General features: G+C 41.5%; 1 protein-coding gene across 8 annotated transcripts in view; it reads left to right on the top strand.

Moving 5' to 3' along the window:
• tank (TRAF family member-associated NFKB activator) overlaps positions 1-17985 on the top strand; it is a 69971-nt gene that overhangs the window by 16840 nt on the left and 35146 nt on the right. For 4 of the 8 annotated variants that reach the window (XM_078228248.1, XM_078228247.1, XM_078228249.1 and 1 more), the window contains 3 exons: positions 3198-3332; positions 8098-8182; positions 12515-12663. In XM_078228248.1, the coding sequence (XP_078084374.1) occupies positions 3231-3332; positions 8098-8182; positions 12515-12663 (336 nt within the window). In that variant the 5' untranslated portion in view covers positions 3198-3230. The remainder of the gene's footprint in view (positions 1-3197; positions 3333-8097; positions 8183-12514; positions 12664-17985) is intronic. The other 4 variants (XM_078228251.1, XM_078228252.1, XM_078228250.1 and 1 more) reach the window with 1 other exon arrangement.

Raw genomic sequence — 17985 nt, 5'->3', positions numbered from 1 at the left:
CATGGATTGCATAGCCTAGTCTCACACCAATGCAGGCTCACCCAGGCAGGGCTTTGCCATTGAAAGCAACAGAAGTAAAATGGCAAACCGAAAAGACTTGTAGCTGTTGGACTGGCTGCCAGTTTCAGCTAGAAGACACGGAGGACTGAAATTTACTGCAATGGCTAAAAAGATGGTTGTTACAATTCTTCAGTCCTGATTTGTGGCCTGGCCTCTTTGTTTTTTATTTGAGGAGGTTCAAGCATGACGCCTCTTGGGTCAAAATTTGCAGTTGAAATGGCATTTGTTGTAATTTATGTGTAAATGGTTTTGGGCGAGGAGCAGATGCATGATTAAATGCCAGTATCCATAATGTGTTGCTCAATCGTTCACTTTGCAGAAGTGGCATTTTGCTGTCAGCCTCATATTTGACATGAGTTTTTTTTAATTCATTGAAGAGACGTGGGCTTTGCTGGCTAGATTAGTATTTATTGCCCATCCCTAATTGCCCTCGAAAAGATAATGGTGAGTTGCCTTCTTGAACCACTGCAGTCCATGTGGTGTAGGTACACCCATAATGCTGTTAGCAAGGGAGTTCAAGAATTTTGACCCAGAAACAGTGAAGGAACCGGCATATATTTCCAAATCAGGATGGTGAGTGGCTAGGAGGGGAACTTCCAGGTGGTGGCGTTCCAATGTTTCTGCTTCCCTTGTCCTTCTAGATGGTAGTGGTTGTCATTTTGGTAGGTGCTGTCCAAGGAGCCTTGGCATATGTTACTTGCCACTTGTCAAGCCTGGATATTGTCCAGGTCTTGATGCATTTAGACATGGACAGCTTCAGTGTCTGAGGAGATGCAAAGGGTGCTTTGCAATCATCAACAAACATCCCCATCTCTGACCTTATGATGGAAGGAAGGTCATTGAAGCAACTGAAAATAGTTGTGCCCAGGACACTACTCTGAGGAACTCTTGCAGTGATGTCCAGGAGCTGAGATGTCTGACCTCCAACAACCACCTTCTTTTGTTCTAGGTATGACTCCAACCAGCAGAGAGTTTTCCCCCAGTGCCTACCGGCTGCAGTTTTGCTAAGGCTTCTTGATGCCACACTTGGTCAAATGCGTCTTAATGTCAAGGGCAGTCAATCTCATCTTACCTCTTGAGTTCAGTTCTTTCATCCATGTTTGAACCAAGACTGTAATGAGGTCAGGAGTTGAGTGACCCTGGAGGAACCCAAACTGAGCATTGATGAGCAGGTTATTTCTAAGTAAGTGCTGCTTGACAGCACTGTTAATGATCCTTTCCATCACTTGACTGATGATCGAGAGTAGACTAATGGTGTGGTGACTGTCGGGTTGGGTTTGTCTTTGCTTTTTGTGTACAGGGCATACCTGAGCTGGGTTGATGCCAGTGTTGTAGTTGTACTGGAATAGCTTGGCTAAGGAAATGGCTAATTCTGCAGCACAAGTCCTTAGTACTATTGCAGGAATGTTGAGAGGACCCATAGTCTTCGCAGTATCCAGTATCTTCAGTCATTTCTTGATATCACATGGAGTGAATTAAATTGACTGAAGACTGGAACTGCTGGGGACCTCCAAAGAAGGCTGAGATAGCTCATCCATCAGCACTTTTGGCTGAAGATTGTAGGAAATATGTCAGCCTTATCCTTTGCACTGAGGATGGGATAATTGTGGAGCCTCCTCTTCCAATAAGTTGTTTCGTTGTCCACCGCTATTCATGGCTAGATGCGGTAGGACTGCAGAGTTCAGATCTGATCTGTTGGTTGTGGAATTACTTAGCTCTGTTTATCACTTGTTGCTTATGCGGTTTGGCATACAAGTAGCATGGTGTTGTAGCTTCACCAGGCTGACACCTCATTTTTAGGTACGCATGGTGCTGCTCCTGGCATGCCGTCCTGCACTTTTCAGTGAACCAGGATTGATCCCCAGGCTTGGTGGTAATGTCAGAGTGAGTGATATATTGGGCCATGAGTTTACAGATTGTGATTGAATACAATTCTCTGTTGCTGATGGCCCACAGAACCTCATGTTCTTGAGTTACTAGATGTGTTCAAAACCTATCAATTTAGCATGATGGGAGTGCCGCACAACACAGTGGAGCGCATCCTCAATCTGAAGAGGGGACATCATTCACAAGGACTGTAAGGTGGTCATTCCTACTGATACTGTCATGGACAGATGCATGTACAGCAGACAGGTTGGTGAGCTTGAGGTTAAGTATGTTTTTTTCCTCTTGTTGGTTTCCTCGCCACCTGTCGCAGACCCAGTCTAGCAGCTATGTCTTTTACCGACCAAACTGGGTGAGTCCTCGTGGTACTATTGAGGAACTCTTGGTGATGGACATTGAAGCCCCCAGCCAGAGTATATTCTCTGCCCTTGCCACCCTCAATGTTTCCTCCAAGTGGTTATTTCGACATGGAAGAGTACTGATTCATCAGCTGAGAGGGGTGCGGTATGCGGTAATGAACAGGATGTTTCCTTGATGCCATGAGACTTCATGCGGTCCAGAGTCGATGTTAAGGACTCCCAGAGCAACTGTGTACCACTGTGCCATCTGCCACTTCTGCTGGGTCTGTCCTGCCGGTGGGACATATCCAGGGATGCCGATGGAATGTGTCTGGATCATTGTCTGTAAGGTACGATTTCATGAGGATGACTATATCAGGCAGTTGCTTGACGAGTCTGTGGGACGGCTCTCCCAATTTTAGCATTAGCCTCCAAATTTTAGTGACGAGGACTTTGCAGAGCCGAGATGGCTGGGTTTGACCCTTTAAAATTTGAAACAACAATTGAGTGGCCATTTCAGAAGGTAGTTAAGAGTTAACCACACTGCTGTAGTATGGAGTCACATGTAGACCAGACCAGGTAAGAACAACAGATTTCCTTCTCTAAAGAGGACCTTAGTGAACCAGATGGGTTTTTATGACAATTGACAATGGCTTCATGGTCATTATTACAAATTTAATTCTAGATATTTTATTGAATTCAAATTTCACCAACTGCATTATGCTGAGTTACTGGTCCAGTGACAATGCCACTGAGCCACCAGCTCCCCTTATTGAATGTCATGGAGTTGCATTATTTGAGCAGTTGATATGTTGCACATATTTTGGGCTAGTACTTATCAGTTAGTAGCTTTAACATGTTCTGTCGAAGCTGTGTATGTAACTATTGATCGCAAGCATGTTTTTTGTATTTCAGATATTTTAGGTTTGTAATATTGATTTGGAAAATATGGATAAAAATAATGCTGGAGAACAGCTCAACAGGGCATTTGAAGCTTATCGTCAGGCATGTGTGGAGAGAGACAACATCAAGAAAACATCAGAACAAAAGGTATATTGTCTGACAATTATTGTAAATAATGGAGAACTAAATTGTGTATAAAGGATGCACATTTCACCGAAAGCTCATCTACCTATATTGCTATGCTTCTGATTTTCATTCCCTTATCCATCTTCTTTTCAACATAATGAAACTTTTAAAGTCCTAAATAAAAGTATAAACAAATTCAAAATAACATAATTTAGTTGTTTCTTAAAATATTTCTATAAGTAAGAGTTTAAGCAAATTAAATTACATAATTTAGTTAGGTTATTGTCAAATATTTCTAAATAGCCTTTTTGCATCTTTTATTTCCTTCTGTTTGAAAGACAAGGCATCTCCCAAAAACCTGGGTGTGGACTTGAAATATTTGGCCATCAGTCATCATTCTCAGCACGCGTAGTGTGTTGAAAATCTGTTTGTTCAGCTAAACTGACGGAAGATTTTCTTTGGTGTGCTGGGAGGTGCTGGGGTTGGGAATTGTGGTTGTTGGGCGGGGGGGGGGGGGGGGGGTGGCGTTGTGTATAAAGTCTTCTTTCAACACCTGCTGTTGTAGCTTTTGTTTTGTGTTCTTTGAGCTACAGAAAGTCTGTTAAGCAGATAAGAAAGTATGTTAGTTTGGTTTTCCAAAACGTTTGAAGCCCGTTAATTATTTCACCTATTTTCTTTTGATAGAAAGATTAATTGGTTATTATTACTTACACCTTATTGTTTTGTTCACATTTGAAATTGAAAAAAATAAAACTTAAGTAAGTCTCTCTGAAGAAGGGAAACAGATTGGAAGGGAGTGGAGGAGGGGAATAGAGTGAGGAAGAGATCTGACCTCTCTCCATTCTCCATTGAAGTAGTTACTTGGAATTGAGGAAGACAAATAGAAAACTGAGTGGTGAGCTGGTGCCAATAATGCAAAGGGAAGCATACAGTGCTTGAGAGGGTAGTTCAGAGACGAAGAGGTAGCACCAATGATAGGCATGAGCGGTTGATGGGAAGATGCAGTAGGGTACGTGCTGGGAGTGAGATGTTAAGAGAGTGAATGAAGGAACAGGAAAGGAGCTGCTGACAGCCATATTGTCCACCCTCCCTTGTCTCTGCCCGCATCTTCAGTTCAGCCTGCAACTTTTGTTAACTCATTTCCCTGTTAAACCACACTGTGCTGCTCACCATTGTTCAGCTGAAAGTGAAGAGAGAAATCTAAGGAAAAGTTTGAGAGAGAGATGCAGAAGAAAGCCAGCAGAGTGGTGAATTTTCTGACTTCTGTGTAATGCCATGCGAGATAGAGACTATTACTCCAGCTACTAAATGGATTTAATTTCAGAAACAGGAAAGAATAGTTTGAGGCAGTGCAGAATGGATTTACTTTGCTCAATATTTTTAAACACAAATGAGAACAATCTGACAAGCCGGTGAGTTTGTTAACTTGCAAACCTTGCTGTCCACAGTTGCCACACGGAGCTTAATCAGATGTTATTTACTGCTGGATCTTATGGAGTTCTTGTTTATTTAATAGCTGTACTTGATCAGTTCAGTGCATCTGCCACTGTTAAACTCTTGCATTTCTCTTTCCCTAATTCATTATTACCTCTGTGTCTGTGCCCTTTCTCTTCTCTTTCATCTTAGGCAAAACATGGAAATTGTGGCTTGCAGTCATTGTAGCACATTTTAATGTTCTTTCCCATTTGTCCTTCATATATTCTATATCACCTGTTATGGACAGAGAGGAGATATAAACCTCTAATTTCTTTCCATACTGTCCATAATCAGTGTGCTTTGGGAAGGGATGTGTGCGTGTGCGCGGGCGGGTGTGCGCGTGCCCAACCGCGTGTGCGGCGCCCGCGTCTGCATGTGCGTGTAGTGAAAGATGTCTGCACCACTCTTGACCTACAGCCTGAACACGTGCAGATACCTGGAGGTGCATGGCAGGATTATTGCATGACTCCCTTAACGAGATCTTGTGGTCTCCTCACCAAGATATTGGGGGCGATCTTACCAAAACAATTCTAAGTGCCAAACGAGTGTGAAAAACAGGAGAAATTAACGCTTTTTTTAGGCAACTTAAATATCGAATCTTACCGCATTCTGGCAAAAAAATCTTGACAAACTTGAAATTCGCCAGTAGGGGAATGGGCGGGACCTAAATTGCACACAATAGCACCAGAGGACGCAATTGCGCATGTGCAAGTTTCTGTGCTCTGAGAGCAGAGACCTGTCAGTGCCTCTGATGCAATAGCCAGCCTTGTGGCCCCGCATCCGCCTCCCCCCACCCCACCACAGCACACTACCGTGGTGCTCCATGGCTGATCGCGACCTTCCTCCCCCCCCCCCCCCCACTGCCCAGAACAATCATGCTGGTTCTGCCGGCGAGGCCAACATGTCTGTGATCCTTGCCGGAGGGAAACTTCACCGGTGAGGCCACAGAAGTATGTGATGCTGGATGATTCTGTCCCGGGCTCGCTAATTCTATTCAAATTACATTTAAGATAAATTAAAATATAATTGCGCCGGAAATATGCAGTGCCAGTAAGACCACGAGATAAGAGAAATTGGGCTGAAGCTCAATTTCTTAGTTCTCTCGTGATTGTACTGGCTCTCTCTGTCCATCAGCTGGCAGGGAGCAATTGTAACCACTGAGGTTTATGCTGATGGACTTTTTGATAGAAAAGGAATTGGGCTGAAAATCTTCACAGCATCCAGGTTCTTGAAGGCAAATATGATATAGCCTTTTTACTGCTGCTGTTCTGCAACTTTGATGTTCTTTGCAGACTGCCCTAAAATCCTCTTTTTAAAGTGTGACCTACATGGTTGCCTATCACGTGGTCCTTCACAGCTCTGTCTGGAAGACAGTTAGGACGATTTTCAGAATATGCATATTTTGGAATGTCCCTTTGCTCTATCGAAATAGTGTGGCAGTCATTTCTGGAAATCCATAGACTGAAAGTCATATGCATCCATCCTTTGCAACCCTACAGTGTCCATTTTAAGAAGTAAAAGACAGTCCCAGAAATTTTCTTTGAAATACAGTCCCTGTTAAAAGTTATAAATAGGACTTGACTTCATTGGGCATGACATCTTCAGATTCCCAACCGTCCCTGTTGACTTCAGCTCCTCCCCTTTATTCCCTTGTTCCTTTGAATTATTCACTCAATTCTTGGATCCTTTCCTCTTCTTCACTCCCCTGTGTGATGCAGGCAGTTGGAGGGCTTGGAATAGTGTGGCTCAAGAGCCACATGGCGGGGAATGGGTGCAACATCTGATGGAGTGCAAGGTTCTCGATAGCAAAAAGGAGAACAATGGTACGAAGGTGTACAATGGTTTGTTGGGTTACGTGGTTCAGTTGTTGGAGTGACTGGTGGGAGTATGAAATTCTAGATAGCAGGAGGTGATGCAGTGATCAGAGGTGGTTTGGGGTCCAAGCTGGTGCAGGTGGGTTGTGTGGTTTTTCACAATAGATTCACAAACTCCAATAGAGAATTCCACACCTGATTCTTGCAGGAGTTAGGTTACTGCTGTGAATAGAAATTGACTTTTAACTTTCTTAATCTCTTTAAAATAAAGGTCAAAAATTCTGCATTGCTTAAACATTTGAAGGTTAAGAAACTTAAGGCCCTTTGATAGCGACTATTGTTATAGGGATCGAGAGGTTGACAGAAGCCAACCTTGGGCAAAATGGTATTGTGACCATAGCACCACAAAGCTTGCATGTGGAAGTTGAAGAATTTAAGCAAAGGTGAATAAAATCAATGGGCAAATTCAAATTTGACGGAAAAACATGAATGAAAGTAGCCAAATGCACAATCGTGACAAGGAATGTTGATCGAATTCTGTACTATAGGCAAAGGTTTTAGTATTTCCATTAATTTCTACTTTCAATGTTCAAGTCAGAGGATGTGCAGTTTTGATGAGGACAGTATGAATATGTCATAAAGCGTAATGCTTATAAGGCTATGCACCTAAAAACCCTTTAAGGCTTTTCAAAAGATCAGTCTCAATATATGGTATTGCTGGCAAGACTGGTTTTTACTACCAAATATTAGGCATTTATTACCAATCATTAATTGCTTTGAAAATGGGAAGATACAACTGAGTGACTTCCTAGGCCACTTGAAACATTGCTGGTAACATGTAGGATGTGCTGAGTAACAACAACAGAACTCTTTCCCCCCCAAAAAGAATTCCAGCAGCTTCATGACCACTTGTATGAATACTCAGCCTTTATTTCAGATTTATTTTTAAAACTGAATTCAAATTAGCAAAATGCCATGCTGGGGTTTAAACTCTCATTCTCTGGGTTTTTTTCAGGCCTCTAGCTTAGTAGCCCAGTGACATAACCCCGATGCAACTATGCCCAGGATAAAATCAAATTGAGGTAGAGGGCAGGATTTTCCGGCTGCGCTCGCCCCAAGGCCGGAAATTCCCGCCCGAGGTCAACAGACCTTTGCATGGTCCGCCCCTGCCTGCTATGATTCCCGTGGCGGGGGGGACAGGAGAATTCCACCTGCTATCTTCAGGTTAAATGCTGCTCAGGGTGAAGATCAGTCTGGTTTTGTGCTAAGTTCAGTTAATAGCCTGTACACATTTTGGTTCTGTCTTTTTGTCACGCTTCAAGAGTTTTTCTATGTTCTAAATAATTGCCTTTGTTTATTTTTTGTGAGTTATGTTCTGTGTATGACATTTGAAATATGATGGACATCACTGAGTTTTACCATTTATAGGACATTGTTATTTTAGACAAAATGTAGGTAATGATTATTGCATGCATTTTATTTTCGTTCAAATACAGATTTGTGCCTTGGAGCAAGAACTGGCAACAATAAAAAAAACCATTGTAAAATTGCAATTACAGTCTGTCTCTACCACCCCCAGAGGTAAGCCATGCCTGCCAAGTAAAGAGAAAAATATTTTCTCTTTTTTTCTCCTCTTTATTATTTAGGTAACTCATTACATGGCATGTTCACCAATACATTTTACATTTTGAGCAATGACCCCATTTTAGTATTCAAATTCTTTGCAGCGTTAAGCTGTTACGTTGCTTTGGTCTTTTACTCAACCGTGCTTTTTCATTGTTTCTCGACTGTATTTTCCTTCAATATTCTTGTTATTAATTGATGTTTATGTTTTCTTTTTCCTTTTCCTTCTTTGTTTCCTCCTCACTGCATGTGTCAAAAAAAAACTGTTTTTGTTTGATATTACTAACAGTAACAGGTCTTGTTCAAATTCATTTTACAGCTTTTGGCACAGATTTCCGGTTGAAGTTTTGCTCCCATAATTGGGAAGCAGATGGAATGAAATACTACTACCTTCATTGTATTTCCAATTTTGCGGATAACAAATATTGCTTCACTGAGATGCCATCTGCCAGCTTTATGAATTCTTGGATGAATTGCTTTCACCTTGTATATTGCCTTTTGATAAAGTTGCTTCTGTGATAGAACAGTTCAAAATTGTTTTTTCCCAACACTTATTTTTACTCTTTTATCAAAATGTTCTGGCAAATTTCACCTCCTTGCCAATTGCTGTATATTGGAGGGGTGGAATTCTAAACCCTAGTATTTGATCGTGGTTTGGTTAAAATGTTGAAGAACGCAAAGCTGCCTCCAGCGCGACTATTTGTGGTTCTAATGAGACAAGTTTGGAGGTGGACAGCTAACCTCTCCCCAGGCCGGTCCATGACTTAAATGTTTTAATAAAGCAGCATGTTTCAAATTTTAGCAGGTTTTTCAATATAATGCTGTTGTGCTAGGTCTCCCAGGGTTGGGGAAGCCTGGCAGTGGAGGGAGGTGTGAAAGGCTAGATCCAGTTGGTAAGTGTCTTTCTAGTACTGCTTGTGGTCCAGGGAGAGCAGGAGAATTCCCTCCAACTCTCCTGCTCCATCGTGCTTCCCACTCTGCCATTGGCTGTTCCCATTCCTACTCTGCCACTGGAAATTGACTGACCCCCTCCTCCCATAATTGGATCCCTTTGTTAAATTTGACATGACTTTTAAGTTAGCGGCCTTTTGGGTTTCCTGGCCACAGAGACTTTTCCCTGCAAATATTAGGGCAGGAGTGTTTTGTTTTTGTTATTGAATAAAATCTGCAGTGTTTGAATTTTTCACCTAGTCTACTGGCTTGGAGAAATTATAATGGGATTGGATGTTTGTTGGGAGATGGGACCTGCTGCAAGAATACTAACATATTACTTATTATTGGTGTGAACTGCAGTCATTTATTTAATCATCATTGTTTGGGGTTACAGCGCAGAAAGAGCCCATTTGGCCCATCATTGCAATGTGGTTGTCCTATCAGGGCAACTTGGCTAGTCCGCTCTCCCTTCTTTCCACCATGTCCCTCCAATTTTCTTTCTCCTCAGATAATTATCCAATACCCTTTGGAATGCTACAATTGACTCTACCTCTACCACATCCAGCAATGCGCTTCAGATCCTAACCACCTGCTGCATAAAAAAAATCTTCCTCAGTGCCCTTCTAGTTTTTTTGCCATTCACCTTAAATCAGGATTTTCTGGTACTTGATCCTTCCACCAGTGGGAACAGTTGATCCTTCCACCAGTCAGAACAGTTTCTCCCTGTTTCTACTTTGTCCAGCTCCTCATGATTTTAAGTACCTCCATCAAATCTCTTCTCAGCCAACCGCCTTTTCTCGAAGGAGAACATCCCAGCCCCTCTAATCAATCCTTTTAACTGAAGTCCCTCATTTATGGACCCATATAACCATTTATGTACACACACACACTCTCTCTCTCGCGCACATTTTTCTGTGTTATTGAATACTGGATCAAACATTTTCCCCATAATTGCTCTTTCAATTTAAATGCTACACTTAGCAAATGTTTTTCTAATGTGCTGGAATAACAGTTAAAATAAGAAACTTCGGAGTGTGTTCAACAGGCAGCATATGGATGTCGGTCTCTCGCATATGGTAGATGCACAGAACAACCCTTCCAAAATTATTTTCTTTTGTAACACTAATTAGGATGCATATAAGATTAATAATCGGAAATTGATGGAATACAGTAGAAGAGTGTCCATAATTGAAATCCTTTGGTGAGGTAACATTGACATAAGAAGAGTGGATGATGGTGAATTAAAATGGCAAGCAACCGGAAGGTTGAGGTCAGGCAATGTGGACTGATGGGATGTGTTACATCAAAGTGATGTAAGGGGAGGTGGTGGCATAATATTAATCATCCAGAGACCCAGGGTAATGCTCTGGGGAACTGGGTTTGAATCCTATCAAGGCAGATGGTGAAATTTGAATTCAATAAAAATCTGGAATTGAAAGTTTAATGATTATTGATTTTCATAAAACCCCATCTCATTCACTAATATTCCTTAGAGAACGATGTCTGGCTTACGAGCGACTCCAGACTCAGAACTATGTGGTTGACTCTTAAAATAACTTTGGAAATAGCCTAACAGTTCAAGGGGCAATAAATACTGACCCAGCCAGCAAAGCCCACATCCTCTGAACAATAAAGTCTTCTTTTGGTCTCCCCAAATTAGAGGGAGGTTGCATTGTGAGCAGCGAATGCAGTATACTAAAACAAGTAAAGTTCATCTGGAAGGAGTGTTCGGGGCCTTGGGCAATGAGGAGAGAAGAGGTAAAAAGGCAATTGTTACACTTCCTGTGGTTGCATTGGAAGGTACCTGCAAAAGGGATGAGGCGTTGGGGGAGATGGAGGAGAGTATCAGGGTGCTGTGGAAGGAGTGGTCCTTTCGGAAGAGAGGGGAAGGTGTGTTTGGATCGCAGAAGTGATCTGTTTAAGCTGTTGGAGAAATTTTCATGCTCGTCAAAGCTGCTCAATGTGATCACTTTCTCTGATAACAACATGATAGATAAGGTCAATTATGATTGAGCAGCATCAGAACCCTGTGAGGTCTGCAGTGGGATCAAACATGTTTGTGTTTTGGCATGGAAATTCATTGACATATTCTTCACTTTGCTGCTTTCATATGCCTTTAGTTGGCTGAGAGTGTCTACTTAAATACCAGGATTGACAAAGCTGTTCAGCCTTGCTTGCCTGAGATCCAAGACAAAAATGTGTCAATCCTCATCAGAGAGCTGCTATGTGCTGACTATGTCGCACCAGTATTGCCTATCAGTGGAAATGGACAGACTCTCTCACTTATAGTTTGGTTTGAAAATCATCATCAGGAAGACAAATGTTATGGCCCAGGGGTGTTGCCATACCGCCATCTTTTGGCATTGACAATCTGACACTCGAGATTGTTGATAGCTTCCCATATCTAGGCCCCACAATCACCACCAGTCTGTCACTTGATGCTGGCTGAAATCAACACACATTGCAAGGGATTGTTCTGTTTTGCTCAAGCTGAGTAACAGTGTGTGAAACAACAGCAACCTGATTGAGAACACCAAACTTGCTGTTCAACAAGCCTGCATCCTCAGCACATTCCACAATATGGTGAGACCTGGGTAACATGCTAAGCAGAAGAAAAAGTTGAACACTTTCACCTTTACAGTCTGAGATATATCCTTGGCATCTCCTGACAGAGCAAAGTCACCATCTTGGAGGCCCAGGAGCTTGCTGATTCCATCAGCATACACTTATTACTAAGCCAACTTATCTGTGCTGACTTGGCCACATTCATCAATGGATGATGGCCATATACCACGTAAGGTGAATTGGCCACTGGTTCATGACTTCCTGGGTCTCCCACCTCAGCTACAAGGACATCTGCAAGTGAGATATGAATATGGTGGATATTTGACATTGACAACTGATGTCTGTGACCTCTGGAGACCGATTGTTTGGAAGGGCATTTGAAGAGACCAGCAGAAACAAAAAGCTCAGCTGGATTGGAAGATGATCCAGATAAATCATGCACCTTGGCCATTTTCTTTCTCTGCAGCAAATGCAGTAGAGATTGCCATGTTAGAGTGGAGCTTCTGAGCTACACCAGATATTGTTGACCACCTCTGCATAAACCACTGTTTTACAAGCTGAAAGGCTGCCACTAATCTCTATAGGGAATAGGACACACTTAGTGTTGTGGAGAGGGAGGAAAAGTATCATCAATGAAGGAAGGAATTGAATTCCCTGAAATAGGAACATGTAGTCTGCTTATTGACATAGAGCATCGGTGCTTCATTGTCAGGCAACAGATTGATTTACAATAATAAGTGATTCTTGATTCTCACTTTTGTGTTAACTTCTTTGGTTCTGAACTGTTTGCAGGCAATAACCCCGGACAAGCTCAGGTTCTGAACACTCGGCCACAGATCAAAGAGAGTGACTTGCTGAAAATGAGAAGAAATGAGCCACAACATACAGTTGATTCATCAGATGAATTGAAAATAGCATTAGAGACAGAGAAATACTGTAAGGTAAAAAAAAATCTGTATTTACAAATGACTTGAAGGATACTGTCACTCTTACATTTCAGTACAGTATCCCTTTCTCTCTTTCTGTATCATTCATTTTCTCTCATTTGCTTCTCCAGCATGGAGAGTTCATAACCAAATAGGCTCTATCCTTAGCCCATATTGACAAACATACACTTCCACAGCTGTCAGTGGCTGGCCTCACACTGGAGCACCCAAAGCCAAAGGGCTCTACCAGTGCCTCAGCTGAGATGAGCTAACTTTACACTGACTAGGACTGAAACCTCATACCTCCCAAGACTATCCATGGGGTAAATTTGCTCAAGTCATCGATAGTTCCCTCATTTGTCCTCAGCTGCTTTTTATGTATTGGCCGTTGACAATGCCACTACTCTCTCATCTCTTTACTCCTTCTGCCCCCTTTTGCATTTACCCCTCTCTCCCTTACCCTTTACATACATCCTCTCCCTCTTCTACCCTTGGTAACCTCTGTCTCTCCTCTCCACTTGCCTGCATTCTCAATCCTCTTTGCACATGTGTGTCTCTACCTCTCATACCCTCCCCCCACCTTGTGTTCTCTTCCTTTCCATTTGTATGCACATGCTCATTCTCTTTTTTTTCTTTCTCACAAGCTATCACAGTTAGCAGTTTTTTTGGCTCCAATCGATATGAATGAAACTGCTATTTTAAAGTATGTAGCTTTTGTTATCAGGGTGGGAACAGATTCAAAATGATAGTTCTCTTTGAGTTTCACATTTTTTATCAACATGGATCAATCCTGTTTGTTGGATTTGTCCAGTTTTCAATTTTTATATACTGGATATTTTCCTCTGAAGAAGCAAACCAGAACCTAAACAAGCCCGTATTCCCTTTAACATAACCCTTCACTTTATACTAGCTGAAATATAGAGCAAGCGATAAACTCAGCAATCTTGCCTTTGTACTCTGATTCATTAGACATACAATATGTCCTCATAACATTGCCTTGACATTGATAAATGGAAAAATAAATATTCTCAGCCTGTGATTTATGGTATATTACAACGTTGAACCGGTAAATGAACAGTATTAAGTACAAACGGCACATCAATCCTAAATTTTATTTGTTTCCAAAATTCTAAGGCGCTTACCAAGGTCCTTCTCCTGTGCTAACACTTTGAGAAGTTTTATTGTTTATGAATTGCTAAGGAGCCTGTAAAAGTTCTAAACCAAATCCTTGAAACATGTATGACTTACATAATGATTCAGTACTATGAAGTCTACAGCCCGTCTTAATGCTTCTATGGCAGAACAGCAGCTTTAGAAGGACAAATGGCTGCCATTTAGATTTTGCTCTTCACTATCTTTCAGATTGGAGAGATAGTTGCAGCAGATGGATAGGCTGGTGGACTATGTTTGGGGGAGACGTTGGCAGAGTGATAATGTCACTGGACCAGTAATCCAGAGGCCCAGGCTAATGGGAACATGGGTTCAATTCCCACCACGGCTGGTGGAATTTAAATTCAATTAATACATCTGGAATATAAAGCAAGTTTCAGTCATGGTGATAATGGCAACCACATTGATTGTTGTAAAATCTCATCAGGTTCATTAATGTTTTTTAGGGTAGAAAATCTGCCATCCTTAGGAGTGGGCAACAAATGCTGGTCTTGCCAGTGACATCCACATCACATGGAAGAATACACAGGAAAAGAACTGTGTTTTCAAGGTGTCATTGATATTGTGCTGTTTACTCTCCCTAAGATCAGTAAGAATCATGAGCCATTAGAGTGATGTGACACTATGGGATATGTGGCCCATCTCTCAGCATGGCAGCATGTTACCCCATAATCCAAAGGACACAATACTCCACTTGAGGCTGAACAAGTGTTTTATAAAGGTTCATCATAACTCCATGCTTTTGTACACTATACCTCCATAAAGGTCAGGGTCCCATATATTATTAACCATTTTTTCAACCTGATAGCCAATAAACCTCAAAATCTCACTGTTCTGCACCTTCTGCAGAATTGTACCCTTTAGTTTATATTGCTTCTTCTTTTTCCTGTGAAAATGCATCACTTCACATTTTGCTGCATTAAATCTCATCTGCAACATATCCACCAATTCCACCAGCCTCTCTGTGACTTCTTGAAATCTGTCATTATCCTTCACACAGTTCACATTACTTCTAAGATTTAGGTGATTTGCAGATTTTGAAATTGTGCCCTGTGCATCCAAGTCTAAGTCATGAATATAGATCAATAACAGAAATGGTCTTAGTACTGACCCCTATGGAGCCTCACTGTAGACCTTCCTCCAGTCTGAAAAACTATTTCTGTTTTCTATCACTCAATCAACTTTCTATCCACGCTGTCACTCTCCCTTTTATTCTACGGGCCTCACCTTTGCTGGTAAGTCCATAAAGTGGCACTTTATTAAATGTATTTTGGAAGTTCATATATTTTGTACACCATATCAACCACAACCTCATCAACAGTCTCCAAAGCTCAGTCAGGTTATTTCAACACAATTCACCTTGAAAAGATCCGTAATGGGCTTTCCTTAATTAATCTTAATGAGTATACTAAATTATATAGCCTTAATTTCTTATTAGAAATTTGAGCAAATCTTTTCATTCCACACATAAGGAACATGAACTGTTCCTTATCTGACATGTTGAAGTTAATTATTTGTCTGATAGAAACTTTGATATGGAATCATTCCTTGCACGAAACTGAAATGATTACAATGAAAGATGCAGTTTTTCCTTTCCATAAAAATAGGAAAGAGCTTGCATCTATATACGGGTACAGGCACCATATCCGGGAAGCTTGGGACCAGATTTGGGAATTTACAGATTTTGGCTTCGAGGCCTAGCATGTATGGTGCACTTATAATACACGAAATAAAGTACGAGAAATAAAGAATAAAAGGGTTTTATTTACTGTATTACCTTATTATTTGATTATTTAACTTCATTTTTTTGAAGTACATCTCAGCAGAAGAAATGTCTGGGTCAGTAGCTGGTGTCCAGACACAGCCTGGGGAAGTTGAAGTTTGAAGCTCTGTTGTACCTCTTTTAAACATGTCTTGAAGCTTAAATTGTTTCAAATATGTGGGCCTTTCTTTCAGGAACACCCCTTCTATTTTGTAGACCCCCCCCTAACTTGCTGCTCTTTAATGACGTTCTTCTCAATCCCATGAGTCAATTCCTCCTCAATGTTTATGCACCTGTCAATAGACACGTTTTCCAGTTCATCCAACCTTTTTCATTGTCATCATTATCGCTGTCGTTCTCTTTATTCTTATTCATGACTGTGTCGCATATTTCATTCTGAGTTGGAAGTGAACCTGAGTATATTTGTCACTATTCATACTAGCCTCAATAGCTTCTTCATGGCGACAGAACATGACAAACTTTTGCATGTGCCAATAAATCTTTTTTCCCCCCCAGACACACAAAACCACTGAAATCAGGTTCAATTTCATCTTCACAATTTAGCAACATGATAAATTGCCACACGTTGTGCCATCAAAACATCTTGGAGCACATTACTCCTGCCCTTGCAGCACTCCGGAGTGCATCTTTTACACTGAATTATTTTTGGAATTCATTAAATCCCAAGTCTCTGTTACATGTAGTGAGCATTTTGCGCATCAGATCAACCTTGTACCTTGTCTTGAATACCCACGGAATGACTTGGTCCATGGGCTGAATGAGGGATGTACAGTTGGGGGGAAAATAAACTCAGAAAACATTGGCTGGAATTTTACTACCTCGCTCAGGCGAGGCTCGTAAAATCCCACCCGAGGCTAATGGAGAATTCTGTTCTGTGAGCATCGCCCGCCCCGGAATCGGCGGTAAAATTCGGGTAATTGTCTTTGATGAGGAGTTCTGCATTGGGTTGTGCAGCAGTTATCAAGGATTAGCATAATTTTGCAGCCCTGGGAAGACCAGCAGACTGAAAATGAGCTCTGGCCTCAAGGACAAAATGAAGGAATCAATGAAGGAAAATTTGTTTCATCATCCTTGCACTCTTATTGGCCTGATAAACAATGGGGAAAACCCTTGGAAGACCTGGGATTTTGGCTTTTGCCAATAGCAAACAATTTTTATCTTTGGCTACCTGCTACATTTGAACATGTGGGTACAATAAGCCATTCCTTTAAATCCCATTAGTGCTGTCTTATCCACCATTACACCCTTCTTTTGTTGCATTTGGAACCTCACTTTCTGCTTTGTACTGAATGACAAATCCATTCTCTTGGCACTTCTGCCAGCCACGGGACTTCCTGCTGGCTTCTTCAATGTGAAACCAGAGCTAACAAAGACTATAATTGTAGAAAGGTGCTTGTTCAAGCAGTGTTCAAACTTTGTGTAATTGATGAGGGAATCGGTGGTGCCACCAAATAAAGTATCAATTTGAAGAATTCTGCATGCCAATTACAAATTGTTACCACATGCACCATCATGAGTGTAATCTGTTTTTGTGTCCTTCCAGATTTTGGGACACGGGATAAGGGTTCCAGTACCTGTCATACCCTCAGGATGTCCAAAGTGCTTTATCATCAGTTACTTATGACTTTTGCAATGTAGTCACTGTTGTAATATAAGACACGCATCAGCCAATTTGTACACAGCAAGTTCACAGTAACAGCAATTACATAAATAGCAAATTATCGGTTTTTTGATGTTGATTGAAAAATGTTCATCACGACATCTGGATAATTCCCCCGCTCTTCCATGAATAGTGCGGAAGGATCTTATGACATCCACGCAGGAGGACATTGGGGCCATGGTTTAATGCCTCATTCAAGAAACAGCACTTTTCACAATGCATTACTACATCAGGATTACACTGAATTGTCAGTCTAGCTTGTGTGCTCAAGTCTCTGCTGTGGAGTTTGAACTCTCAACCTTCTCACTATAATGCGAGAGTGCTACCACTCACCAAAGGTGACATGTATGATCAGAGCTCTTCTATAAGAGAGGTTGCTGAATCCATTTGTGGCAGCAAGATAAAACCAGTGAACAGCTGGTTATTGCAGTGTTTCTGCAAAAGCATGCTTCATACCACTTCGTGGAGAGAAAGGATTATTGATGTAATTCCCACCTATGCGAATCGGCTTATATGGGGGGAAAAAAGGAGTTGCATTTATATAGAAGCCCAGAACAAAAGCACTTTTACAGCCAGTCAAGTACTTTTGAAGTAAAAGCCAGATACTGTGGATGTTGGAAATCTGAAATAAAAACAGAAAATGCTGGAAAGACCCAACAGGTCTGCCATCCTCTGTGGAGAGAGCAACAAAGTTAACATTTTGAGTCCATATGACTCTTCACAG

This window comes from Mustelus asterias, chromosome 14 (genome assembly GCF_964213995.1).
Source record: "Mustelus asterias chromosome 14, sMusAst1.hap1.1, whole genome shotgun sequence".
Taxonomy (NCBI): Eukaryota; Metazoa; Chordata; class Chondrichthyes; order Carcharhiniformes; family Triakidae; genus Mustelus; species Mustelus asterias.
The sequence above is the reverse complement of the archived record's forward strand: the minus strand, read 5'-3'. Positions and strand labels throughout refer to the sequence as shown.